The following is a 27384-nucleotide window of genomic DNA, read 5'->3' as shown; positions in this document are numbered from 1 at the left end:
ATAGAAGAGAATATGAACAAGTTTTTAATGTGGTTTTTATACTTGCTTTGCTTGATACTTGCTTTGCCTTTTCATTTATGATTGTATTTTTACCTTTTAAGATTTTCCTTAACTACCTTGAACTGTCAGAAAGTGAGCTAAAGTGTAAAAAAAAACCCCACAAAAGATTATACAAAGGTTGATAAAGGTTACATATTATGCATATATCTATATGCACATACATACATACACTTTATTGATTGGCAAATTCCAGCAAAGAAGAAACTCATCATCACTCTAGGTAATTGTTCTTTATCAAATTACCGTATTCTATTAAGAATGTTGTCCATGTACTACATACAGTTTCATCCCATGACAATTTCTGCACTGAAAACACCCTGGTTTTTTTAGTATTCAGGTGTAACATTTCTATTCCACAGAAACCATTATGGATGCCTCCAGTTGCAACCCAAACCAATTCATCTGAATGTTTCTTTATCTATACGTCTCAATAAACTTGTTCGATTTGAGAATCAATGAGAAGAATTAATGCTCTACTACTGGTAGTATTATTTGACTTGAGAGGGCCTTGCAGTGCCACTTTATGCCTTTAGATGGCACATTTTCCATTTTGCAAAAAAATTCATCTACAAGTATCTACTCTACAGGTAACCCTCGACTTACAACAGTTTGTTTAGTGACCATTCAAAACTACAATGGCACTGTAAAAGTGTTTTTACAAAGATTGCAGCATCCCCGTGGTCATGTTATCAAAATTCAGATGCTTGGGTTCGTATTTATGACGGTTGCAGTGTCCCAGAATCATGGGGCCATCGTTTGCAACTTTCTGACAAGCAAAGTCAATGGAGAAGCAAGATTCACTGAGCAACTGTGTTACTAACTTAATAACTACAGTGATTCACTGTGGAAAGATTGTAAAATGGGGCAAAACTCACTTAACAATTGTCTTGCTTTGCAACAGAAATTTTGGGCTGTAAGTCAAGGACTACCTGTACTCCTATTACTTCCTATCAGATATCCTGTAAGAATGTAAAGTCAAATTGGTTGTGTTTGGGGAAAACAATCTTAGTGAGAAATTCTAGATGAGAAACAAACAAAAAGTCAAATGGAATTGATTTGTGTAAGCAGAAAGGATGTCCTGCTATGTCTGTGCATCTCATGTTGCTGAGGCATACAGTGAACGGAACATAGTCATGTGCATCTAATTACTCATATGAATGTGACCATAATGAGGCTGAGAACCTGTGTATCTTTGTAAATATATAAATATTATAGTGTATTACAGTGAATACTATATTAAATTTCAACCCATACTGTACTGAATCATAACACACCCACACACCCCGAAGGCTGTTGAGTCTGACCTGATGGCTTTTATTTAATCTAACACTTTGAAAAGCTGCCACAATGATCAAATGAAGAAGTACTATACTGGTAGATGTTGTCCTGAGCTTCTTATAGAAAAGAGATTTTTTTGAAAAGCAGCATAATTCATTGGCTCGAAAGAAATAAACAATATATAATCTATACATTAATACTAGGCAACCCACTGGGCCAACATACAGAAGCATTTCTTGCAAGATATTATTGAATGATGAAGAAAGGTTGAAACTATGACATATCCCCAAAAGGTACTCATGAGTTCCAGTACCAGAGTTCCAACAGTGGCAACATCCCATGGTCACAAGACCACATTTTGGGTGCTTGGCACGTGGTTTATCTTTACAGCCAGTTGGAGCATTCACAATCACGTAACACGTTTTATGCCAGAATCTGGCCTTTTTGGCCAATTTCCTGCAAAAAATGACCATATGAATTCATTAACTCTCTTAATGATTGCAGCATTCACTTAACGATTGTCACAAAAATGATTGTAAATTCAGTCAGATGGGTGCTTCTTTCAATTTACGATGGAAATCTGGGTTTATTTATGTCATAAGTCAAGGACTATCTGTACTCAGATCTATTCTTGAAGGATCCCAAGATTCTCATGAGTCCTAAGGTCAATGTCTTGGCTTTGGCTGCAACAAAAGAAACCATGGCCTGTTGAACGAGTAAAGGTAAAAGTCAGTTATTGGACCAAGGATAATTTAGGACAGCAATGCCAATGAAATAAGTAGCACACATAATTATCTTAGGGGAATATATAGGACATGCTCACCTAACCTTTTGTCTGGTGCTGACCCATCACATTTGAGTTCACAGACGACCCCACTTAAAGTTTTACGTTTTTCCCATGCTTCACATATTGCTGCAATTTATACATAGCTGTATTTTCCCAACACACCTTCTCTTTCCAACCGATTGGCAATGGCACAAACACCTTCCCTTTCTTCTGTTATCAAAAAGTCAGCCTTCTAGTTCTCAAACGGGAGTCACATTTTCTTGGAGATCAGGCAGTCAGAATAGTAATTACCATGCTTGGATAAGAGCAATGTGGGGAAAGGTATGATGACTACACAGCACATTAGATACAAGCTGTAATCCTACAGGATGTGGAATGGTAGAATTCAGAAATGTGTATTCCTTGATTTGAACCCTCCATAAAATCAGAATCATTTATGTATGCATTTGATTTTTATCCTGCCTTTATTACTTTATAATTACCCAAGGCAGAAAAAAATACATAATACATTTGCCTCCTCTTATTTTCCCAACAACAACTCTGTGAGGTGGGTTGGGCTGAGGGAGAGCGACTGGCCCAAAGTTACCCATTTAGCTTTTGTGTCTAAGGGAGGACTAGAACTCACCGTCTCCTTAACTGTTACATCAAAATGGCTCATTACTGCACCACTGACCCATAATATTAGAAGATTGTCCCTTTAAAATCAAACAATAAAAGGGAAGAAATTGTTCTGGATCCAAGGTACACAAGATCAATGTAGTCAGTGAGGGAGATGGGCAGTTTCTAAATATAAGTTAATACATAAAAATAAATTTTAAAATGTATGCCATTCTATTCTATCCTGGCACTCTTTAGATATACTGGATGACATTCTTTTTATTCTCTTGTATTTATTTATTTTTGTTTAATCCCCAAGTTTGCCATCTGTGACCATTCATTTCCACTCTTTAATTTCAGTTACATTATTATTGTCTTTGATATTGGTCATGCAATATTGATTTCATCAGTAATATACCTGTAGAGTGGATAAAAACATCTAACCTTGGATAAATTCCTGGAGGGTGGTCTATCGAGGCTTGTCTGTCTCAAAGACTCCATTTTACCTTCAGACTGAGGGCAGCAGCAGGGATCCAAATACCAGTTGCTGGGAAACAGTGGTGGGGGTAGGTAAGTGGCAGGAAATGTCTCCACTTCTTTGCAGGCACCCCAGACGGACCTGACTAGCCCCTGTGAGAACTGGAATACGGGACTGAGTTATGTTTTAGCCTGATTCAGCAGAGTTACTTTTAATGTTCAACTCTAAACTTAAAAGAAAGCAAAGAAAACAAGAAGAACAAAAGTTCACAGTACAATCCTGAATGGAATGCTTCAAGACACATACATGGAAGTGATAAATATCACAAAAGTGCATCACACACAGCAAGTATGCAGGAATACAAAACAGCAAGAGATTAAGTAAAGGAATATAAACAGCTCAAGCATCTCTATAAACTGACTCCCTACAAATTAGATGTTCCTGTGTGTACCTTGTACCTCCTTTGTACATCCTGATAACCAGGATGCAATCTTCCCTCAAGCAGCTCAAGTGTTTGCTGCTGCTCGACTGGATTAACCAGTGTGTTAGTTGCTGTTGCAAGAGCCTAAAGATAATGAATAACAACAGAGCAATGCAGTACTAATGCAGGGTCTAACTTCATGGCCTCCAAAGTGCAATACAAAAATAATTTATTGAGCTGCAATCACTATATATGCTCACTAGTTCCACTCAATTTGCACTTTGTATGTATAGCCTAGTCAAACGCCATTTGAATGTTCTTATTTGTTGTCTTCTGTATTTTCTATATGGTACCTCATCTGAAAAGGTTATGAAAAAAAAAGTTGATAAATTAAAAATTCCCAAGCTAAGTGTATATTTAAAAAATTGTAAACAAGCATTTTGCAGTGTTAAGCTGGGAAAGATTTTGGAGGACTTTTTATCGATTGCACTTTCTTTTCTTTGTTTTCTAATTTCTAATTTGTATTTAAAGCAGGTAAATAAAGATGGCTTAATAACCATTGCACTTACAGCTATCCCGTGTGATCACACAATCACCATTTGCAATCTTCTTTCCCAAGTTCCTACAAGCAGTCAATGGGGAAATCTGCAAGCAGTTACAAATGTTGATCATATGATGTCCTTGCTTAATGAACCCATGGTGATTCATTTAATGTCAACAACCAGAAGTGCTGGAACTTCTGTTGCCAAATGGTACATTCATGTGATGTTACCCTTTATGACTGCATCACTTAGTGATGGAAATTCAGGTCCCAATTGTTATTATTAAGTGAGAACTATTTGTATTTTTTTTTAAAGACAGTATCAATAAATGGACAGATAATTGAAATTATACAATGAATGCATAATATATCATAATATATGCATAACATCATAATATATATTTTATATATATTTGTTAGACTTTGTCCTACTGCAATCAAGACAACTCTTTTACGTCTAACATATACACATAAAACAATATGGAAGCTAGGGAATAATATGGTATAAAAGCTATAATACTATCACTTTCAGGATCCAGTAAGATCGAAATGAGTAGCGTTTTGTCCACCTCCATTCGGCTGAGGGAAGCCACAAAGTAGACTTTGTTTTGGTACTTTGAATTTTTATGCCCGGTTTCGTTTTTAATGATGAGACTTAGTGCCATAATACGTGGGTTACTTGTCGCATTGCAGGAGTAAAAGCTAAAATTTCTCATCAGGAATTAAATGCAACTAGATTCTTACTGTACATATATACAATATCACAGAAAGGATATGACTAAACACTGAAGAGGCATTCTGGTAATTAACTAATTTAAAAGATAGCTGGTGATTAACTGTGCTACTTATAGATTAAAACATGTAAATACAAGCACTGGACTCTCAAAAGCAGGGATTTCATTGAGGGCCGCATCAGGGTTGTTTGACCTTGGGGGGCCATGTTGCAACACCCCTGCTCAAAAGCATCTTTCTTCCTCTGCAACACAATGCAATTTCTCTTCCACATTCTCCATTAGCTCTGCTTGTTGGAAAGCAGTTGTGAAGATCACAAATGGTAACCATGCGACTGCGAGATGCTGCAATGATCATAAATGTGCACTGGTTATGAATCACTTGAACAGTGATTATAGGATAGCAGGATGCTGCAATGGCCATAAATGTGAGGATGGCTTGCAACTATTGTAATTTTGAACAGTCACTAAACAAGGCAGTTGGTAAGCGAGAAATTACTTGTATAAGGCTTATATCAACAGGAGTTTATTGTGTATTGTTATTTGACAAGAATCTCTTACTATCATTGCGAACTCTGTATTTTTCTCCTACCTCATATTTTCATGCTTTTATGTTGCATGCGTAGGCGTCTTCAAATTTTTCACTGCTACTGACTGTCTGGACATGTTCCTCAAGTTTTTGGCAACAGAAGTGGTTTGCTACTGTTTTCTTCTTAGTGCTTAGAGCAGTGCTGGCTAGTTGGGGAATTCTGGGAATTGAAATCCCAGAATTAAAGTTGCCAAGTTTGAAAATCCCTGGCTTAGGGAGACAGGGACAAAGTCATCAAGCTGGGTTTGTGTTTAAGGCAGAACTGGAATTCACAGTCCTTGGTTTCTTCCTTGATACTTTTAACAACTACACCAAAGTGTTTCTCAGCTTTTAATGTACTCAACTATTTTATAGGCATAAGAAAACAGCATAAGTAACACATATAAGGTTAAAGAAACGAAAATCGTCCTATTTTTAAAATAATATATTTTTAAATTGTTTTCAATGTTATGGTGTGTATTATATTTATTTGTTGGAGAGTAATTTCTAAGAGGCAAATCCTTTTCCATCTCAGTTGTTCCAGCCCACTTACATATTTTACCTGCCTTCTCAAGATGTTCATTTTGTCTAGGCAAACAGAATGCTGGAGAAACTTGATTGTTAAACAAAGCAAACAATAAGTGAAACCACAATCGTGTTTATGATCTTATTTCAGAACTTTCCTTTGCTTTACAGACCTGCAAGGGCTGGTTGTAAAGTTGCTTTTTTTTTAACCACCATTGTTACTACAAAGAATCACTAAATGAGACAGTTGCTAAATGATGAAAACCGATATAATAATACCTTACTTACACAGTGAAGATTTTTTTTTAATTTTATTTATTTAAAAATATAAAGAAAACAGAACTAGTAACAACAAAACATACAGAACAGGTAAACAAAAATTCAATATACATCTTATCAAAGTTGTTGCAACTGTAATCTATGTTCTTATTTGTGCTTTTGACTCCTCCTTGTTTTGGTCTATTCTTTTATATCTATCTTTTTTAAGCCTGCATTTTACTCACAAATTTATTTTTGAACTCCAAGAACTGTGTTCAAACTTTCTTTCAAAGTTATCCAATATGCTATCCTGTGCATATTTATTGAAAGTAACTTCTACCAACTTTATTAAGGTTTGTTCCAGATCAAATTTTCTTCTGAGAAGCAAGGAATTTTAAAAGCACATGATTTGAAAGATAGTTTTTATTTACATTCACAATTACATCAAGCTGAGATTCTTACAAAAAAAAAAAGAAATTAGAAATCTGTAACAGCCAAGTTTTTGTAACTGACATTCTTTGACAAAGGAAATGATACCCATGTACTTTTTCTAAAAAAGGTATGTGATGGCTCAGTGGCTAAGACGCTAAGCTTGTCGATCGAAAGGTCGGCAGTTCAGCGGTTCGAATCCCTAGTGCCATTGTAACGGGGTGAGCTCCTGTTACTTGTCTTAGCTTCTGCCAACCTAGCAGTTTGAAAGCACGTAAAAAATGCAAGTAGAAAAATAGGGACCACCTTTGGTGGGAAGGTAACAGCGTTCCGTGCACCTCTGGCGTTTAGTCATGCCAGCGGTGGCTCTTCGGCTTTGAAATGGAGATGAGCACCGCCCCCTAGAGTCGGGAACTACTAGCACATATGTGCGAGGGAAATCTTTACCTTTACTTTTTCTAAAAAATCTATTTTGTATTTCAGTAACAAACAAAAAAATCCTGTTATTCTAAATAAACCCTGTTATTTGTTTAAATCAATTTATACGGCTACCGAAAAACAGTAATCAAGAACAGCATGAGCATAGCATGGCAACCAAAAAGGCCAGCAGTCAATTCATCTACGTTTTAACTAGTCTTCTTCCCCCACCCTCTCTGGTTTGGAAAAGACAGGTTTTAAGCACTTTCGGAAAAGCCGACAGTGTTTGAGGGCTTAACATGTCCCATCAGTTTAAGAATATTACTTGTGGCTTCAGTAAGATGCCATTATCCGGAGGTCACCTATTTCGGAAAAGTGAATTCATAAGCTACTTAAAATTGATCCTTCTTTAACTGATTCCCCTTCACTCACTCCATCTCCTCCCTGGGATTTGGGACAGTGCATCCGAGCAGCCCTTTTTCTGCCTCAACGCACATTCATAGGATACCTAAAAATTGCTATGGAGAAGAGTCCAGGCACCCGGAGATTCTGCAGCACTGATCTGAAGGCACATGAGTTGTGCTAGGATACCAGTGGTGGGATTCAAGTAATTCAACAACCGGTTCTCTGCCCTAATGATTTCTTCCAACAACCAGTTTGCCAAACTGCTCAGAAAGTTAACAACCGGTTCTCCCGAAGTGGTGCGAGCTGGCTGAATCCCACCACTGTAGGATACCATGCAAAAAGCTTAAAACGTGTGGTTTGGTTTCTAATGCGAATCCATCCAGTGTGGTTAGTCTGTGGTTTGGTGTCTTGACACAAACCTCAAGCAATTGAGTTAATCCTGTGTAAATCAAAGCCGAGGGGACCACAAACATCCCCGCCGAAGGGCACCTTCTTCATTACCGTACTTGACCCGAAAACGGGTTCACCGAAAACGGGTTCAGGGGGCTGCCCCAGAGGAAGCGACAGTGAGCGTCCCTCTCGCACTTTCGGCGTGCTCCGCTCCACCATGCGAGGGTGCGCGCGCACCCTCGGAGTTGCCGAGGCAGGTGGGAGGCAGGGAGGGAGCCCCCCCCCCCCCCGCCCGGGCGTGAGGGGGGCTCCTTCCCTCAGCGGTTCGTTTTCTTACCTCTAGCGGCTACGCCGGCTTTGTCCTTAAGGCGGCGCCATTTGGAGCTCCCTTCGCGGAGGTAGGGTTTAAAAAGCAGGTAGGGAACAGGAAGGGCTATCGCGGGCTATGGGAAAGGCGCTGCTCCGCGCCTTTTGATCGAAGGGACCTGAAGGGACCAAGCTTGCTGCTGAAGTTGGAAGCCGGGTGGTCTTCTGCCCTCTGGTCCCTCCAACGTGGAAGTATCGCTGCGGCGCTCCCTAGCCGCCCCGGCTCCTTCTTGCCTCCTGAAAAAGACTTCGCTGCTAGCCGCCGGGCGCTCTCTTCTTGGGAGCCGGGAAGGAGCCCAGCGACGCCGTCGAAAGCAGCCGCCTCGCTGACGCCGCGGTGGGCTTTGGGCTCCTGCAGCCACAGCAGAGAGGCGGGGGGAGCCCTCCGACCATTCAGTGCTGGAGGAATCCCGAGAGAGCCCTTCCCATGGAGGGGGAGGAAGTACGGCGAGCGAAGCAAAGGAGCCGGGAAAGCAGCGTCCATAGGTACGCCGCGACCTCGCCGAGCGCGCCTCTCGCCTCGCCTCTCCTCTCCTGGGTTGGCGTGCGGGTCAAGTGGGATTTTGCTTGGCGTGCGCGGTGTGGCCCGTCAGGTGTAGCAGGAAATGAAGGAAGAAGGGCTTGGGTAGGATCGCGGGCAAAAAGAAGGGGGAAGGTGGGGGGCGCGAGTGGGGGGGGGCGCAGTCCCTATGTTTGGGATGAATTCTCGAGCTCCTTTTCTTTCAAGGACGGGCTGAACTTCACTGAAGTATTTTCCTTTGTTGAGCAGCTGAGCTGTCATTCAAGGACTGCGCGCCTGGCTTTTAATGGCAACAAGTTTATCTGGGAGAACCAGGTGTAGTTGGCTTTGATATTCGGTCAACCGAGGGTGTTTGTTGGCCTGACTGAGTTCTCCTTTTTAAGGATTTTTTTTATTGCTAGTGGCTGTATTTCCGCCACATACTCAACCGCAAATAGGCAACCGTATTTTAATCCAGTTTTTGTTGTTGTCTGAATGCAGATTTCCTCAAGATAAAACTTTTTTTTTCACTCTTGGATAATCTAATACTAGCATTTTCTAGTTTATTTGAGAAGAAATAATGACAACTTATTTTACCTTCCGTAGGAGAGTTCAATTTATAAAACAGGGAAATAAGTAAACGGTCCTTGTTTTGGAAATACTTTACTTTATGTAGGCTCCGGGAAATGCTCTTCCTTTTGTTGGGAGTTAACATGAAGAGCTTTTAAAAAGCAGAATGAAGTGAATGAGGTAGTTAGGTAGATGCTCTTCTCAAATCTTCTTGTTCACAGTTGTCCTGAATTAATGTTGAACAATTTCGTTTTATTGTTTTAAGGTTTAATTGAAGGAAAGCTCTAGAAGAATATATTAAACAGTATGCGGAAGACAATAGTTACTGGAGAATATGATGAGGTTAAATGTTGTAAATTACTTAGGTTTTCTGCAGGCGGAAAGACTTGTTTTCGGAATGAGACTGACAGAGGGATGGATGATTAATAGGAATGATTAATATTTTCTTCAGAACAAAATAGTGTCCACTGTCCAACACTTATTAATTCCTCTGTTGCACATCAAAATGGGGAAAAAGGCCTGATTTCAGACAAAGGGAGTTAATTTTTTGTTCTGCCATTTTGGGGAAAGCCCTTCAGATTGCTAATAGACATTGGCATGTTTTTGTCATTCCTTGCAAGCAAACTTGAAAGGCAAAACATGAATAGTTGAAGTTTTCACGATAATGTTTTAGTAATTCTGTCTTGCATGCATAAATTGAAAATCATTATTTGTAGAATGATGATATAGAAGGAATATACCATACAAACAAGTAGTGTAAATCAATTTGAGAAGACATTGTTCTAATTGGAGCTTCTTAAACTTCCTTTGTATTCTTCTTCAATAAATCTTCTGCATGTTTTTTCCCCTTTTCATTCCATCCTGTCCAATTCTCAGAATTCACCTGGACAAGTCCCTGCATTTCTTGGCAAAGTTTCCAGGTTTGCCATCACCTGCTTCCTAGAGCCGAGTGGCCCAAGATCACTCAATTGGCTTTGTGCCTAACGTGGGATTGGAACTCACACTGTTCATTTGTAGTCTGATGGCCTTAACAACTATTTGGTTAAGAATAGTGGCTGAGAGAGTGGGGGGGAGGAAGGGAGAGAGGGAGTGGAGGGAGAGAGAGAAAGAGAGGGAGGGAGGGAGGGAGGGAAAGTGGGAGGGAGAAAATACTTTTGATTGATGTGCTTTTTTGCATGGCCAGAGAAGTAATAGTATAAACAAATTGTTTATCTTATGGAGCAGTGGAATTCTAATAACTAGTTTGGAAGCTTACCTGATACATTATTTCAGGAATTACACATTTTTTTACTTTAAATGATGCATCAGACTTTTTTAAAAAAATAATATTGATACATCTCAGTAAATCTACCTTTATTCGGGTAGTCCTTGAATTATGCGAAGTCCTTGTATGACCGTAATGGAACTCAGAATTTCTGTTGTAAATTATGGTGGTTCTAAGTCTAGAAACTTACATGACCAATCTGATTTTACAAACATTTTTGGGCCAGTTGTTAAGTGAATACTGCGGTGGTCAGGTCAATACATTTCTTTTGGTATTTCTTGTCAGAAACAATCCGAAAAAGCCTGTTTCTGGCAAAAAACATAAATAATGTCACATAACCACAGAATGTTGCAACTGGCCTTAAAGGTGAACTGGTTACCAAGTAACCAAACCGCAGTCATGGGACTGGAAGGGAAAGTGCCACTGTTAGAATTTTGGAACAAGGTCATAAATATATTTTGGGAGAGTCGATTGTAACTTCAGATGGTCTCTAAGCAACAACTACTTATACAATTATTTGTTTAGTGAGCATTCAAAATTACAATGGCACTGAAAAAAGTGAATTACACCCAGGCCTTGCACTTATGACCATCACTGCAGCCCCACAGTCATGTGATCAGAATTTTGACACTTAACCAGCATATATTTGCAATGGTTGCATTGTCCTGGGATCATGGGATTGCCATTTGCGATCTTCCCACCTGACATCTCACAGGTAAAATCAATGAGGGAAGCCAGATTCACTTAATGACTACATAATTCACTTAGCTGCAGTTGCTTAATAACTGTGGCAGAAAAGGTCATAAGACCACAAACAACTCACTAAGCCTTGCTTACCAACATAAATTTTGCTATGAATTGTGGTTGTAAATCAAGGATTACCTGCAGCAGCATTGGAAGGGAGATTAGTTTTATTACCACTGCAGTACAATGGATAAGCTGAAAGATGGTGAGTTTATAATGCTGTATAATACAAGACTAGATTTGAATTTAAAATGTTTTATTTAAATACCTTGTATGGCATGGCTGGTTTCTTCCCCTATTCTGTTTCAATGCGGCTACTTTCAAAATTGTAATTACGGTTTACACAATGTGGAAACTACAACATGAACTTTCATTTAGAATTTATTTCAATTGCATGAAATGCATGAAGGAATAGTAACTTGGATAAGTTTTAATATTACAGGTAGTCTTTGTTGTAACAATGCTAACCATGTGACCGTGTTGCTTAGCAATTGCAGTTCCAGAATTCCAGATTACTGTTGTTAAGAGAGGACTGCACAGGACTGTGTCTTCTGACTTCCTGCCAGCTTCCCCATTGACTTTGCTTGTGGGAAGTCAGCAGGAAGGCTGCAAATTGCAGTCACATGACCATGGGTCTGTAAGTATAAGGTCTGGTCATAAATACCATTCACTCAGCACCATTTCAAGATCAAATACTGAATGAATGGTCATTAAATGAAGACACCTGTAATATGCTCATGTTCTTTGAAAGAAGCAATATATTGAATTGTATCTCCTGGAAATCTGACAAGCACACTGGATTGGCAGTGCAGCATTCATGGGTGACAAGTTGTCTTTAAGATTTCCAGATGCATAGAACCTCAACATTCAAAAATTCTTAAAAATTGAATTGTTCAAAATGTTAAACAATATTAATTTTCTCATGTGATATCTTTCAAACTTTGATATTCTCATCTAAATTTCCCATGGGAGAAATTTAGAAATTTCAGATATTTTTAGCTTGATTTTTTTTACAGTTTTAAAGCTACTTTTATTAGATTAGCCATAGTAACAAAATCGAGCAGATCTGAATGTGCTTTCTTTCTCTGTCTTTTATCGCCTTGTGAATTAAGCAGGGAGGTTGTCTGAGGTTTTTTCATAAACCACTTTGCTGGTCTGGGCTCAAGCCTTATTTATTTTATTGTTGTCTTGGTAGCAGATCTTCAAGGCCATTTTCTATACTCACTATAGTTGGTCAGATTACCAGGGACTAACAGGATTGTAGAATTGACTGGATAGTTTTTTTTTTAAATAATAAAAAGACAACAGCAACCCTTTTCCATACGGTTTCCCAGAAATGTGCCCAGTTGTGACTGTGTAATCAACAGCAATGATGAACAACTTTATATTTATAAATATAAATGGGCAGCATATAGCTGAAAACTTCTCTAATACATTATAAAAGCAATAGAATACAATAAACATTAGCTTTTTGATATCATCCAGGCTGATAAAGTAGTTAATGTCAACTAAAATGAGGTCTGTTTGCGTCATTGTTTCTGAAACCAGCTTGTTTAAAATAACTGTAGTTTTTGTTAATAGCTTCTAGTTCAAATGACACATAAATGGAAGTTTTTAAGCATTTTTCTCCTTTTTTGGATAGATCCAGAAACAGGGGGCATAAGAAGTGTATCAGTGGTCTCTGGCTGTTTTAATGGTTTTTATGAAATGGTTCCATTGTCCTGAGAGACATCTGCTATTAGCTAGATATCTTGGAATTGAGAAACTTTATGAAATCTGTGTGGCACTACATTTGTACTTTATTTTCTCCTTCTGTTTTAAGTTTGGGTTAATGAATAATTCTCACTTAACTGCATGCTTTTTATGTCTCTATAATAATCTCTCTTTTGAAATAGTGTGGATCCATATGGTTTTGAAAGACCAGCTGACTTTGACTACACAACCTATGAAGAATTCTTTTCTAGATACTTAGTGGTACTCACTCGAAGAGCAATTAAGTGGTCCAAACTTTTAAAAGGAAACACAAGGGTGCAGAAAAACATAAAAGGTAAGACTTGTTTAAATATGAAATTGGGACAAATAGTTTTCATTTTAACTTGCAAACTTTTATCTTTTTCAGAAGGTGTTTTATGACATTGTAGAACCATCATTTGGGAGAGCCTGTGCTTCCTAGTTCAGTGTTCTTGTTTGTCATTATTTCCCCAGAAACTTGTGTAGAAATTTGGCAATTAATTGCCAAACAAACAAAAATAAATTAACAAAAGTGCAATAATGTCTAGGTTCTGTGGTTCATCACTGACAAATTGGTCTGTGTAGATTCTGTCCTTGCAAGAAGTTATTTGTCTATTGGTATAAACATTTGTTAACATTAGTAATTATTTGTTGCAAAACTGGAACAATGAGTTGTCATCTGTGGACAAAAAGCAGTTTTTCTCAAATAGTTTTCTAATACATAGCATTTTTTAAAAGACAGATTTATAAATGCAAGTTATTAAACAGGCAAACATAAATGCTGAATGGATGCATATAATTTGTTTTTAAAGAGTGACCCAGAGTCATTTGAGATGGGTGGCAAATAAATTCAATAAATAATAAATACATAAAGAGTATAATTATATTTTAGGTAACAAATCATACTTTGAACTTTTTCATATATTTGCTTCTATCAGTTCTATTTCTGCAATCACAAGAGAGACTCTCTGAACTTTTGGGTTTGTTTTTGCCACAGTGATCCAGTGGTGAAATGCAAATTTTTTTGCTACTGGTTCTGTGGGCGTGGCTTGGTAGGTGTGGCTTGGTGGGGGTGTCATGTGACAGTGGGTGTGGCCAACTTTTTTTTTTTTACTTTTTAAAGCATTTTTTACTACCTATTCTCCCAAACCGATAGTTAAAAAATGCTTTAAAAAAGTAAAAAAAAAAAAAGGTTCCAATGATCAGGTGGCACAGCTATGATCATTGGACCTTTTTTTTACTTTTTAAAGCATTTTTTTACTACCAGTTTGCCTGAACTGGTAGTTTTTATCACTACCAGTTTGCCCTAATCGTGATATTTGGCCTTTGTTCAAGTTGGTGCCTTCAACATATGCTAGCTAGACAAAACCTACCATCTTATTATACAGAGAAATCCTGAATCGAAAGTGAAGATCTGATTTGGAATGCATACGGAGTACACATATTACACTCCTTTCTGGAACTGTGGCTGCTGCCTATTAAGTATTAAGACACATTTATTTTATTTATTTTATTAGATTTCTATACCGCCCTTCTCCCAAAGGACTCAGGGCGGTGAACAGCCAAAAGTTAAAACACAGAAATACAAAATTTAAAATAGATTAAAACAGATTAAACAATTTGGCTAAATTTTAAAAATATCCCATAATTAAACAAATTAAAATTAGTGTTTAAAATTTGAATTTAAAAATTTTAAAAGGGAGAAGATTTAGGCCAGGCCAGCTTGATGAAATAAATATGTTTTAAGCGCGCGGCGGAAGGTGCGCAGATCCGGGATCCTCCGTATCTCCGGGGGGAGCTCGTTCCAGATCGTAGGTGCCCCCACAGAGAAGGCTCTCCCCCTAGGGGCCGCCAGTCAACATTGTTTGGCCGACGGCACCCGGAGGAGCCCCTCTCTATGGGAGCGTACTGGCCGGTGGGAGGCTATTGGTGGTAGCAGGCGGTCCCGTAGATAACCAGGCCCTAAGCCATGGAGCGCTTTAAAGGTGGTAACCAGAACCTTGAAGCGCACTCGGAAGACCACTGGGAGCCAGTGCAGCTCGCGCAGGAGAGGTGTTACATGGGAGCTCCATGTAAATACTCCATTTGAGTATATGCTGATAGTAATCACGTGTGTATCCCTGTGTGCTCTGTATAATCTTTTCCTGAATAACATTGCTGCACCACACTACTAATATTACTATGGTGAAAGGAATTAGGTTTGTTTGGCTAAGCTGCATGTTTGTAATTAATATTTAAATAAGATTTGATTCAGCACATCTTAACCAAGCCCATACATAGATTTCAAAATTCCAGAAAGACATTCTGGGCATCCAGATGACTCCTTCTTGTAGTTAATAGAGTAATCCTTCAACACTAGAAAGATAAATGTAAGTATGGCTCCCATTTCTCAATGGATTGAAGACAGAATCTTTTCTGGCAAATTAAGAAGGAGCTGCTTAGAGACAAATTATGAATGGAAGATCACAAATATGGTTGTCTTTATTGAAACTTTAAATACATATACATCTATGAGAAGGAGTCCCAATGTACTCTATATCAGGGTGTCAAACTCGATTTCATTGAGGGCCACATCAGGGTTGTGTTTGACCTCAGGGTCTGGGCTGTGCGTGGCCAGGATGGGCGTGGCCAGTTTGACATCACTCGTGTCGTGCCTATGGCCCAAACCCTCTGCCAAAGAAAATGGGCTCCCAAGCTCCGTTTTCGGCTGGGACAGCCTCCTGCAACCCATTTTTGCTGCAGGAGGCTGTCCTGGCCAAAAAACGGAGCCTGGGAGGGCCACAGTCTGTTTTCACTGGCAGACGCACTGAGGGCCAGTCCTTCGCTGTTTCCAGGGTGGCCTCATGGGCTAGATCTAAGCACCCTTGAGTTTGACACCCCTGCTCTATATGAAATTTTGTCATTGTCCTCTTGTTTTCCTTTCCTTTTTTCCTTTTTTCTAATTTTCTTTATTTTGCTTCCCTCTCTCTCTCTCTCTCTCTCTTTCCCTCCCTCTCTCTCTCTCTCTCTCAACAAACTTGACTAACATTTAAACATTTAAGCTGAAAATCTCTATACTTATGAAAGTGCAGAGATATTTCTTTTTTGACAAGCTTTTAATTTACAGTCAAACAATACATTTTTACTGCCTCCAGAAATTAACTGTGTTGTAAAATTCTCCATTGGTAGCTTTATTTTATTCTTCAGGCAGAGAAAAAAAATGGTTTCATAGTCTCAAGAACTCAAAGCGGCTTTCTCTCATTTGAGATCTGGGCTCTCTTTCAAAAAGATAGCAGCGTTGAGAAATAATGGGTATGCATGTAGCCCCAATCCCCCCTCCCCTGTTCTTCTTTACAGAATGGCACCTTATTTCAGAATCAGTAGCTGTGCCAGGGAAGGGTCAGGAACAAAGAAAAAGAGAAGACCAACATATTCAGATGTACTATTTTCTTTTTGGTATAAATATCCCAGAGAAAAAATCCAGTTTATCAGATAGCAGGGGCATATATCTGAATTTGTGCATTGTAAAACAGGAGCTCTGTTTGGACGTTCACCTAAGCCCGTGGTGGCGAACCTATGGCACAGGTGCCACACAAAGCCATATCTGTGGGCGAGCGTTGCCCTACCTCAGTCCAGCACGCATGTGCACGCTGGCCAGCTGATTTTTGGGCCTTCCGGGCCCACTGGAAGTCAGGAAATGGGCTGTTTCTGGGCCTCCGGAGGGCCTCCGGGGGGGTGGGGGTGGGGAAGGCCATTTTTGCCTTCCCCAGGCTCCTAGAAAGGTTCTGGAGCCTGGGGAGGGCAAAAAATGGGACTACCGGGTCCACTGTGCCATTGCGTGCCAAAACCGGGGGGAGAGTGGGGGGTCATGCGTGCATGCGTAGGGGGATGGGCATTGAATTATGGATGTGGGCACACGCGCAATCCCCCCCACTACCCCCTCTTTTGGCACGCGATGGCAAAAAGGTTAGCCATCACTGACCTAAGTCATTTGTTTTTTCCCCATTTAGCTTTATATAATCCAGTCATGGTGGTTTACTTAACAAGCTATTATTTAAAAAATTCAATTTAGTTTTATATTGAATGAATTGAGCCATTAATCATATTCTCTCTGCATAAGCGGGGATTGTAGCATATTTACTTGTTTAAGTTCTTCCCTTAAGTATGTATATTCATATAATTACATAGTCTTGGTGATTGTAAATTGTAATGAGTCTCAAAATATTATTAAAAGGCTTATGATTTTCTGAATAGCAAACATTAAACAGAGAACCCTCTGAAAAAGAGTTTTAATTTATAGTGGAAATTAGGTTCCCTGTTCTTCTGAGAAGCAGAAAAATAGGAAAAAAATCAGAGTAATAGCACATCTTTTCTTTCCTTGGGACACCTAGCATAGCAGTTAAGAAGTTCCTTCTTCATACAAGCATGTTATGATAAAGACTGGCAATCTGCCTGTATACTCACAACATAGGGTGAGATGGCAGAACTTGGTAGTTTGAGCTGATTAACTTCTGTAGACAAGACATGATAGCCTGGCCAAAATCCTTTCTGTTTTCCAAGTTGGTCTCATGGGAAGCTTATCCTCTTCTCCATCTGGCAGGTTTTAGGCAGCTTCTTACAGTTAGTGCAAGAGGCCTGAAGTGACTCCAAAATTACTGTGGTTATTGGTATGTCTCATCTAGAAGGACAATATGAAATTGTAATGTTGGAATGAAACAATATTGAATTCACCTTGACGTATGACAGTGCAAGATGGTCGTGTATCTCCACTGTTAATATGTTTAATATATTTTAATTATTTATAGCTTTAATTGTTGGGTTTCATTATGGCATCCTTTTACATGTTTAAATATGTGTTTTAATTAATTTATTGCAGTTAAACGCTATATCAGAAAAGGCATTCCAAATGAGCACCGTGCTGAAGTCTGGATGGTAGTGAGTGGTGCTAGGTCTCACATGGATCACAACCCAGGCTACTACCAGAAATTATTGGAAGGGGACCAAAACAGCAAACTTGTGGAAACTATTATAACAGGTTAGCTTCAAAATACATCTCTCTATACATTATTTTGTTTATGTATGTATTAGGATTTTGTTGTCCACATTTCCCTTGAATTATGGAGGCGCATAAAATAGATAATTATTGTTTTGGACAGAAGCAATGCTTTTTATGTCAATTAAAACATTATCTTAAGAATCACTGAATTATTTTTCCTTGTCTCTTGCTATCTGTCAGAAAAATTGGCAGATATGTTGCTGTTAGTCTAGTACTCATTCTAATATAATAAGTTTTAGTTCCTGCAATAACTTTTCTATTTACTTGCTGCAACTTAATTTTTTGAAATTACAGTAGTTATTAGTAGGGATATGAGAGATATGAGAGATAGTCCTAGAGGTAGCTAAATAATGACTGAACAGTTCTACACTAGATTTTCCCCACTGTCTCACAGTTGTGCTGGGATTTTAGTTCTAAAAATATCCACAGTAGAAGAGTGTAAAATTCCAACACATCTAGACAACACTATGTTTGAGAAGATTGCTTTAAACAAGTTTTTAAACAAGACTGTTAGAACAACCTTTTCTGCAACTGCCTTTATATCTTTGCATTGTGAATCTTTCTCCATCTTGTGCCCACGGCTATTTTGGGCTGCAGCCTCTGACCCAGTTCAGCTGATGGAAGTTTTAAGCTCTGAAGGTCATCAGGTTGTGGAACACTAAAACTGAATGCTGAAATATTTTACTCTATTTATGTTTCTGCTGCTTTAGCTTGGAAGTTAAATTACATTTTTTAAAAAACAAGTAGTGTTTTTGGAATTATCCTGATAGATTAATTTGGAGAAATTCATAGGAAAGAAAAAAGCAACTAGAGTTATAAGGTAATATCTTTCTCTGAATGTGATAAATGTTAATTGACATAAGCAAATTGATACAATGGTAGTAATGTAAAAATATTTTCTGTTTACAAAGCAAGTATCCTCAAGAAACAATTAAGAGTACTATCCAAAGCCTTTGTATCTGGCATCTTACAGTGTGATTGGAGTAAATATTTGTTGAGGCGGCTGAAGCTAACAAGGCTGAGAAAATGTTAAAAATATACAAGGACAAGAACTACAGGCAAAAACTGAGTTATCAGAAAGTCATGGTCTAGAATGTAAATAGTTGCATGCAGCCTATGGGATACAGATCAATTTCCTGGAAATGTGCCAACTGGTTCACAAGCAAGAAAAAAAACTACAGGTAGTTCTCGACTTACAACAGTCCATTTAGTGACCATTCAAAGTTAAAATGGCACTGAAAAAAGTGACTTATGACAATTTTTCTCACCACCGTTGCAGTACCCCCACGGTCATATGATCAAGATTGGGATGCTTGGCAGCTGACTCATATTTATGACGGTTGCAGTGTCCAGGGTCAGGTGATCCATTTTTGTGAGTCAATGGGGAAGCCAGATTCACTTATTTGTTACTAATTTAACAAATGCAGTGATTTATTTAACAACTGTGGCAAGAAAGATTGTAAAATGGGGCAAAGTTCACTTAACAAATGTTTTGCTTAGTGTAGCGTCCTCTGCCCCGTTGCCGCCAGCAACCAGGGGGCGTTTCTAAAATGACAGCTCTCTTGGTGGGAAGCACAGGCGTTTGTTATTGGCTAGACCTGTCTGACAGCCGGTATATAAATAGCGGCTCTGTTATAAATGTTTTTCTGAAGCGTTCTGCTTACTTGTGTTGTTAACATTAAATCAGTTGTGTTGAGTTAGTCTCACCTCAGTCAATATCCACGCACAGTTTACGAATCAAACACTGGCGATGAGGTTTTGGGCGACTGAGGAGATTCAAGGTACGCAACCGTTGTCCCTGCCGCGCTACGATGTTTACCCCGGCCACATTCGCCCGTTTCGAGCCTGCCACAGAATCCTGTGATGCCTATATGGAGCGTTTTGAATGCTTTCTCCAGGCAAATGATTACACTGGGCTCTCTAGAGACAGGAAATGAGCCCATTTCTTAAATTCCTGTGGCCTTGAAATATTCACAACTGCCCGGGCATTGTTGGCACCTCAGCTCGTATCTACAGTGCCCTGGGACGTTCTTTTGGCCAAACTACGGGCTCATTACGCGCTGGCTCCTTCTCGCATTTCCCAGCGGTACGCTTTCCGCCAAATCCTCCAAAGGGAGGGAGAATCCATTAACCAGTATGTGACTTCCCTCAGATCTGCAGCAATTGAGTGTGAATTCCGCAATTTGGATGACTCCCTGTTGGAGCAGCTGGTGTGTGGTATAAGGGACATCCGTTTACAACGGCGTCTCTTAGCATGAACTGACATTACCCTTCAAATTGCTATCGATGAAGCCTGTGCATCGGAAATGTCCAATAAGTCGACAGCTGAGATGCACCGGGCACATACCGCAGTTCCGCCTAGCCATGCTGCTACTGTCCACTATGATGAAGAATTGTCCGATGGCACCACCGATGATGAAACTGAAGTGAACCGCCTAAAATCCCTGCTGGGAAAGAGGGCACCAGGGAAGAAGACGTCACCAGCTGCCTGCCTGGGTTGCAGCGAAAACCACCCCTGTTCCCTTTGCCGTTTTAAATCTGTGATCTGCCGGCGCTGCGGGAAAAAAAAGCCACCTTGCCAAAGTCTGCTGCGCGTCTGCACCGGACCCCGGATCTGCATCGGACCAACGTTCCATTAGAAGACCCCTGTGGGGTCCAGCCAGGCCCCGGGAGGACTGTTTCACATTTTTTCGAGACGATGCCCACCCTGCAGTGTCGACCACTCAGGGTTCCTCAGGTTTCAGGAAAAAAATTTTCCTCACAGTTAGGCTAGAGGGTGTTCCCTGCCAAATGGAGGTGGATACGGGCTCTTCTAAGTCTATCATTGCCTGAACCACCCTACACAAGCTACTGCCTACACTACCTAAAACTCACCTTTCTGCCTGCTATACCAGGCTTCGTGATTATCAGGGGAAGGCCATCCCGTTTTGGGATGGGCTATCCTCTGGGTAGAGAAGGGGAATTTTTCTGGTCACCTCCTCTTAATCATAGTCAAGGGTCACCTTCCCAGTTTACTTGGGCTAGACTGGTTCGAGGCTTTAGGCCTCTCAGTTTCCGGCAAATCCACAGATGGATTTGAAGCTCTGACCACCGACTTTGCCGAGGTTTTTGATGATACCTTAGGTAAATACACAGGGTCCCCTATTTCCCTTAGTCTCAACCCACAAGTGGCCCCTATTCGACTCAAGCCCAGGCGGGTGCCATTTGCCCTCCGCCCAAAGGTAGACTAGGAACTGGATAAGTTAGTAGCTCAAGGGGTTATGGAACCCATAGACCACTCCCTGTGGGAGACCCCCATTGTCATACCAATCAAACCCGATGGATCTATTAGCATCTATGGGGATTTTAAATGCACCCTCAATTGGGCCTTGCAAGCGTACCCCTATCCAGTTCCTGTAGTCCAACACCTCCTACATTCCCTGGGTCGGGGCACCATGTTCACTAAGCTAGATATGGCCCAGGCCTACCAGCAACTGCCTGTGGATGATGCCACTGCGGCCGCCCAAACGATCGTCACCCACAGAGGGGCTTTTAAGTGTCGCCGCCTCCAATTCGGAATTAGCGTGGCCCCTGGGTTATTCCAGAGCCTCATGGAGCATTTGTTGCATGGTATACCTGGTGTCATCCCTTATTTTGATGATGTTTTGGTTTCTGCAACTAGCGAGGCCCAATTGCTCCACCGATTGCGTCTCGTCCTCACCCGTTTTAGGCAGACAGGCCTCAAACTTAAAAAATCAAAATGCAGATTTGGTGTTCCCACCGTTGAATTCTTGGAGTTTTTAATTGATGCAGTTGGTCTGCACCCCACACCTTCTAAAGTAGAGGCCATTAAGAAGGCCCCAACTCCCACATGCAAGGCAGAGCTACAATCATTTCTAGGCCTCCTTAATTTTTACAGTGTTTTCCTGCCTCACAAGGCTTCTGTCGCTGAGCCCCTCCACAGGTTGCTGGAAAGCAAGACACCCTGGTGATGGGGAAAAGCGCAGGCATCCACCTTTACTGCTGTTAAGGACCTCCTTAGTTCAGATGCAGTACTTGTCCAGTACTCTGACCGTCTTCCCCTTGCACTAGTGTGTGATGCCTCTCCCTATGGCGTTGGCGCAGTTCTGAGCCACTCACTGCCAAATGGGATTGAGGCTCCCATAGCTTACTTCTCTAGGACTCTGTTCCCTGCTGAACGCAATTATAGCCAGCTAGATAAAGAGGCCTTGGCTATTGTGTCAGCAGTCAAAAAGTTCCATGATTATTTATATGGCCGTTTCTTCCAGCTTTTCACTGATCACAAGCCCCTTCTAGGGTTGCTGTCTGGAGACAGACAGACCCCCCAAATCATGCCCCCCCACCTGTCTCGCTGGTCAGTGTTTTTGCCTGCCTATAATTACCAACTTATACACCGCCCTGGGAAGGCCCTAGGGCAGTGGGTCTCAACCTTCCTAATGCCGCGACCCTTTAATACAGTTCCTCATGTTGTGGTGACCCCCAACCATAAAATTATTCCATTGACCATTGAAAATATGTGTTTTCGGATGGTCTTAGGCGACCCCTGTGAAAGGGTTGTTCGACCCCCAAAGGGGTCCCGACCCACAGGTTGAGAACCACTGCCCTAGGGAATGCCGACGGCCTCAGCCGCTGTCCCTTGCCCTTGCCAGTATCTGACCCAGCCCCAGGTGCACCTGTTTTCTTAGTGGACGAATATGAGGTTCCTGTTACCACATTGGACATGCCAAAGCATCGCAGAAAGACCCCAAGATAGCCCAAGTCTTAGATTGGGTGTGGCAGGGATGGCCTAGAGGACACATCCCCGAGGAATTCCGGCCTTTTGAGAAGAGACAGCATGAGTTGTCTGTGTTGAGGAGGTGCCTTCTTTGGGGATGCAGGGTAGTGGTTCCTCCCCCCTTGCAAATGCCCATATTACGCAGCCTTCATGAAGGACACCCGGGTATTGCCCGCATGAAGGCCCTGGGTCGCAGCTATGTCTGGTGGCCAAACCTTGACATGTCCATAGCTCAGTGGGTGGGAGGATGCCAGAGCTGCCAACAATCCTGCCCGGCTCCCCCGGAAGCCCCCTCCAGGGAGTGGGAAACTCCTAGGAGCCCTTGGTCTCGCCTACATATCGACCTGGCAGGGCCATTCCAGGGACAGACCATATTAATAGCTGTTGACACTTATTCTAAGTGGGTAGAGTTAGCTCACATGTCCTCCACCACATCAGAGGCTGTAATCCGGGTCCTTTGCATATGGTTTGCTACCCATGGCCTGCCTGACCTGATGTTTCAGACAACGGCCCACAATTCCCTCTGCAGTTTTCCAGGTGTTCCTGGCCAAACTGGGCATCCGCCATGCCCCAGTAGCCCCGTTTCATCCAGCCAGCAATGGATGGGCTGAGAGGGCAATTAGATCAGCCAAGGACGTCCTGTCCAGACTGGGATCAGCCAACTGGAGGGAGATGATCACAAAATATCTCCTGGCACAACACACCACTCCCTGTCCAACAACCAACCGCAGTCCGGCTGAACTTCTCATGGGCCGTCTCCACAGAACAACCCTGGACAGGCTACACCCAAACTATGCAACAGATACCCCCTTGGCCTCTACCAGTAGGGTCAGGACCTTTAACCTTGGGGACCAAGTGTATGCCCGAAATTATGGGGGGGAGCCTTGCTGGCTGCCAGGTCAAATTTCAAAAATAACAGCACCCTGTTCTTATAGGATCTTGCTCGAGGATGGTCGAAGCTGGCGCTGACACATTGATCAGATCCGGGGGCGACTGTTTGTTTCCCCTTCAGCCCCAGTCGGGTCAGAACCTAGACTAATTGCGGTGGCGGAGTCCGAAAACAACTTCCAAGCCGGAGACATGGCCCGCACTCCCTCCTCTCTGGCAGCCTTATCGGCTGATGTACCTGTGGATCCAGTCATTCGTCCACCGCTGGAGTCTCTGAGCGAGGCCAGGCCACTGATGCCTAAGGAAACTGGGAAGCCAGGGCTGGCAACATCAATCCCGCCACACATCAAACCATCCGCTCCGGAACTGCGACGTTCCAGCAGAATATGCAGGCGCCCAGCGTACTTGTCTGACTACGCGTGCACCATCCGAGGGGGAAGGAGTGTAGCGTCCTCTGCCCCATTGCCGCCAGCAACCAGGGGGCATTTCTGATTGTCTACTAAGATGACAGCTCTCTTGGCGGGAAGCACAGGCGTTTGTTATTGGCTAGACCTGTGTGACAGCCGGTATATAAATAGCGGCTCTGTTGTAAATGTTTTTCTGAAGCGTTCTGGTTACTTGTGTTGTTAACATTAAATCAGTTGTGTTGAGTTAGTCTCGCCTCAGTCGATATCCACGCACAGTTTACGAATCAAATACTTAGCAACAGAAATTTTGGGCTCAATTGAGGTCGTAAATCGAGAACTACCTGAATTTTACTTTGGTTTTGGTTTATGTATTTATAGGGACACAGGTAGCCCTTGACTTTGACTTGTGACCATAATTGAGTCTGGAATTACAACCATAAGTTGTGCAAGTCATTAAGAGGTCATTGTGTGACTGATCTGATTTTATGACTTTTTTCAACTGTCATTAAGGAAATCTGCAGCTGTTAAAAAAACCATTGTCCCAAATGAGTATGATGAGTATGATTTAAACATACAACTGTTTAAATGTCTCTACAAGCACCACTGCTTCCTATACCTACTGTAACCTGCAGGGTGCTCTGGATAGTTTCAGTGCCTGCTAATTTAAGTTTTCATGTCTTTATTAAAGGGAGAATTAGAATACTAAATGGGACTCAGATTTGGTCACAATCAAAGCAAAACTATTTTACTTGAAGAATTGGCATGCCCAGAAATGCGGAAAGGAGGAAGAAGAGCATGATGGAAAATTCTTGATACTTGAGCCAAAATTAATTATATTTTAGCTGTCCCTTTATCCCTTCAGTTCTTAGTTCTTAGGATTGATACATTTCTTAAAGTTAGAGTGATTGCAAACAAGTAAATTTTATTGAATTTATTGGAAATTATTTTTAAATGACTTTGACACAGAAACATATCAGTTTAACAGAGGCAGGTTTCTCAGTCCTTTAATTTCATGTATATTTTTTTAGCTGGTTTTGGTATTTAAGGTGCAGCAGTAAATGTAATTAAACTGCAAAAAAAATGAGAGAGAAATGTATATTTTTATAATATAATTCTATGATTCTTTTTTCTTATTTGAAGTTAAATTCCATTCAAGAATTATTCATTAGGATGCATCTAGAAGTGCAGTTTGGCGAGAACTGATGGATTTTGTAGGATAAAAGAAAAACAAAGCCAACTAGAATTTTTCTAAAATGTTTGATGTATGTTTTTACTTTTGAGCAAAATATTATCTGTCTTATCATTTGTTTAATCATAAATCCCTGCATAAATTTGATTCAGTTCCCAAAACTTGGTTCCATGGATTAATTTTTAACATGTTTCCTTTTTCATAGACATAAATAGGACATTTCCAGATAATATAAAGTTCCGCAAAACTGCTGTTCCCTGTTTACAGAAAACACTCTACAATGTATTAGTAGCATATGGGCACCATAATCCATCTGTGGGATATTGCCAGGTATGCAATACTAAAAAATATGTTATTTTTGAGGTAGAAAATAATAGCAAATGAACTTCATGTCATTAAATTTTATTCCTGTAGTGTCTTGAATGCTACTTATATTTCAATAGCTTAAGACAGGGGTTTGACGCATATTTTGAGTGACAGGGAAACGCAGCAGAGGGGTGAAAGAGCCACATGTGGCTCCAGAGCCACAGGTTGCTGACCCCTGGCTTAAGACATGCAGTCTAGTTGTTTTCCAACCTCTTTGGAGTCACATTTGAGATTGAGAACTGCCTACCCAGCACTGGAACTGGGTTTAAGAAGACATACTGTGCCACATATGTCTCAAGACCTATAAACTCTCTCTCTACCAGTTACAAGGGATAGCGGACAAGTGGGAATGTGCAAAGAAGAAGGGCACTGTCAGCATGTCATTAAGAATGCATTCTAAGTTTTGTCTCCTATTTTCTACCACTTTTGATCATATTTGAGTTAAAACCCCAATCACTTGGAACAAGTCTTATTGGTTAAGTTCATACTCTGTCCTACGTAATAAACCACGATTGACTAACCCACAAATATTGAGTGTATAATGTGCTAAGACAAACCAGATCAAGCATATTATAATTAAATATATTTGACAGATTTCAAAGGAATGGATATTATCACATCAAGATTGCAAACTAGACTTTAAGTTTAATCCAAAACCTTTTAGGATGAGAGCCAGTTTGGTATAATGTTAAGGCACCAGGCTAGAAAGCAAGAAACTGTGAGTTCAAGTCCTATCCTAGCTATGAAATCCAGCTGGATGACCTTGTGCCAGTAACTTTCAGCCCAACTCAACTCACAAGGTTGTTGTGGAGAAAATAGGAGATGGAAGGTGTGTTGGATATGTTTGCCACCTTGATTTATTTGTGAAAACAATAAATGCATGAATGGTGTTTTGGGTCTCAGCATTTGAACAGCATCTTAGATTAGGAACCATCATTTTGGTGTAGCAAGTAAATCCCTATTTCTTCTCTAAAAATTCAGATTCCACAAACAGGATTCTTCCACTGGGGTTAATCAATCAAAAGGATTTTAAGAGCTTATAAATATTATTGAGCGGAGCATAGGAGACCTGTGCTGTACCATTTGATGATTGTAAGTCCGATGAATAGGACTAGTCACATGACTAATATGACTTTATATACATACGTTCCTTGTACCAGTAGAGTTGCTTCCTTGTTGATACAGTAGAAAAGAATCTGGCTAAAAATAGTTTTGGAGCAGCCTTTCCCAATTGATGTCCCTTTAGCATAGTCATGTAAATTGGGGCTATGATAACCAAAATTCCTAGCCAGTATTGTCAGTTGGAATATCAGTTCATCTGACAGAAACCAGTAAAGCAAAAGATAGATCTAGGTTCTCCACCTGCCCAGGTGAGCCATATTTCTCTCATTGGTGAAGCTTAATGGAATAATGTCTTCCTCTTTTCCAAAATGCCCCCCTACTAACGTGCATTTTCCCTGAAGGAGAATATGAGAGGCAATCTGTGTTCTCTCCTGCAGTAGAGGCTTAACAAAACCAATTGAGGTAGAGAACCAACTTTCTGTGCATGAAACATTTTTTCTGTTTAGGATGCAACAGGAAGGCAATTCTCCCCACCAAGTAACTAGTTGGCCTGTATGTTCCCCCCTTAAGAAAGTGCTGACAGCTATTTTAAATGGATGAATGA

General features: G+C 40.8%; 1 protein-coding gene across 2 annotated transcripts in view; it reads left to right on the top strand.

The window, feature by feature from the left end:
- Positions 1-8438: 8438 nt before the first annotated feature.
- Positions 8439-27384, top strand: part of GRTP1 (growth hormone regulated TBC protein 1) — a 34809-nt gene continuing 15863 nt past the window's right edge. Inside the window, exons 1-4 of one of the 2 annotated variants that reach the window (XM_070943188.1) lie at positions 8439-8737; positions 13224-13375; positions 17915-18073; positions 25558-25682. In XM_070943188.1, the coding sequence (XP_070799289.1) occupies positions 8679-8737; positions 13224-13375; positions 17915-18073; positions 25558-25682 (495 nt within the window). In that variant the 5' untranslated portion in view covers positions 8439-8678. Of the gene's footprint in view, positions 8738-8860; positions 8877-13223; positions 13376-17914; positions 18074-25557; positions 25683-27384 lie in introns of those variants that run through there. The other variant, XM_070943189.1, reaches the window with a different exon arrangement.

This window comes from Pituophis catenifer, unplaced genomic scaffold (assembly GCF_029215685.1).
Source record: "Pituophis catenifer annectens isolate HBS135680 unplaced genomic scaffold, rPitCat1.0.hap2 SCAF_4, whole genome shotgun sequence".
NCBI classification, from domain to species: Eukaryota; Metazoa; Chordata; class Lepidosauria; order Squamata; family Colubridae; genus Pituophis; species Pituophis catenifer.
The sequence above is the reverse complement of the archived record's forward strand: the minus strand, read 5'-3'. Positions and strand labels throughout refer to the sequence as shown.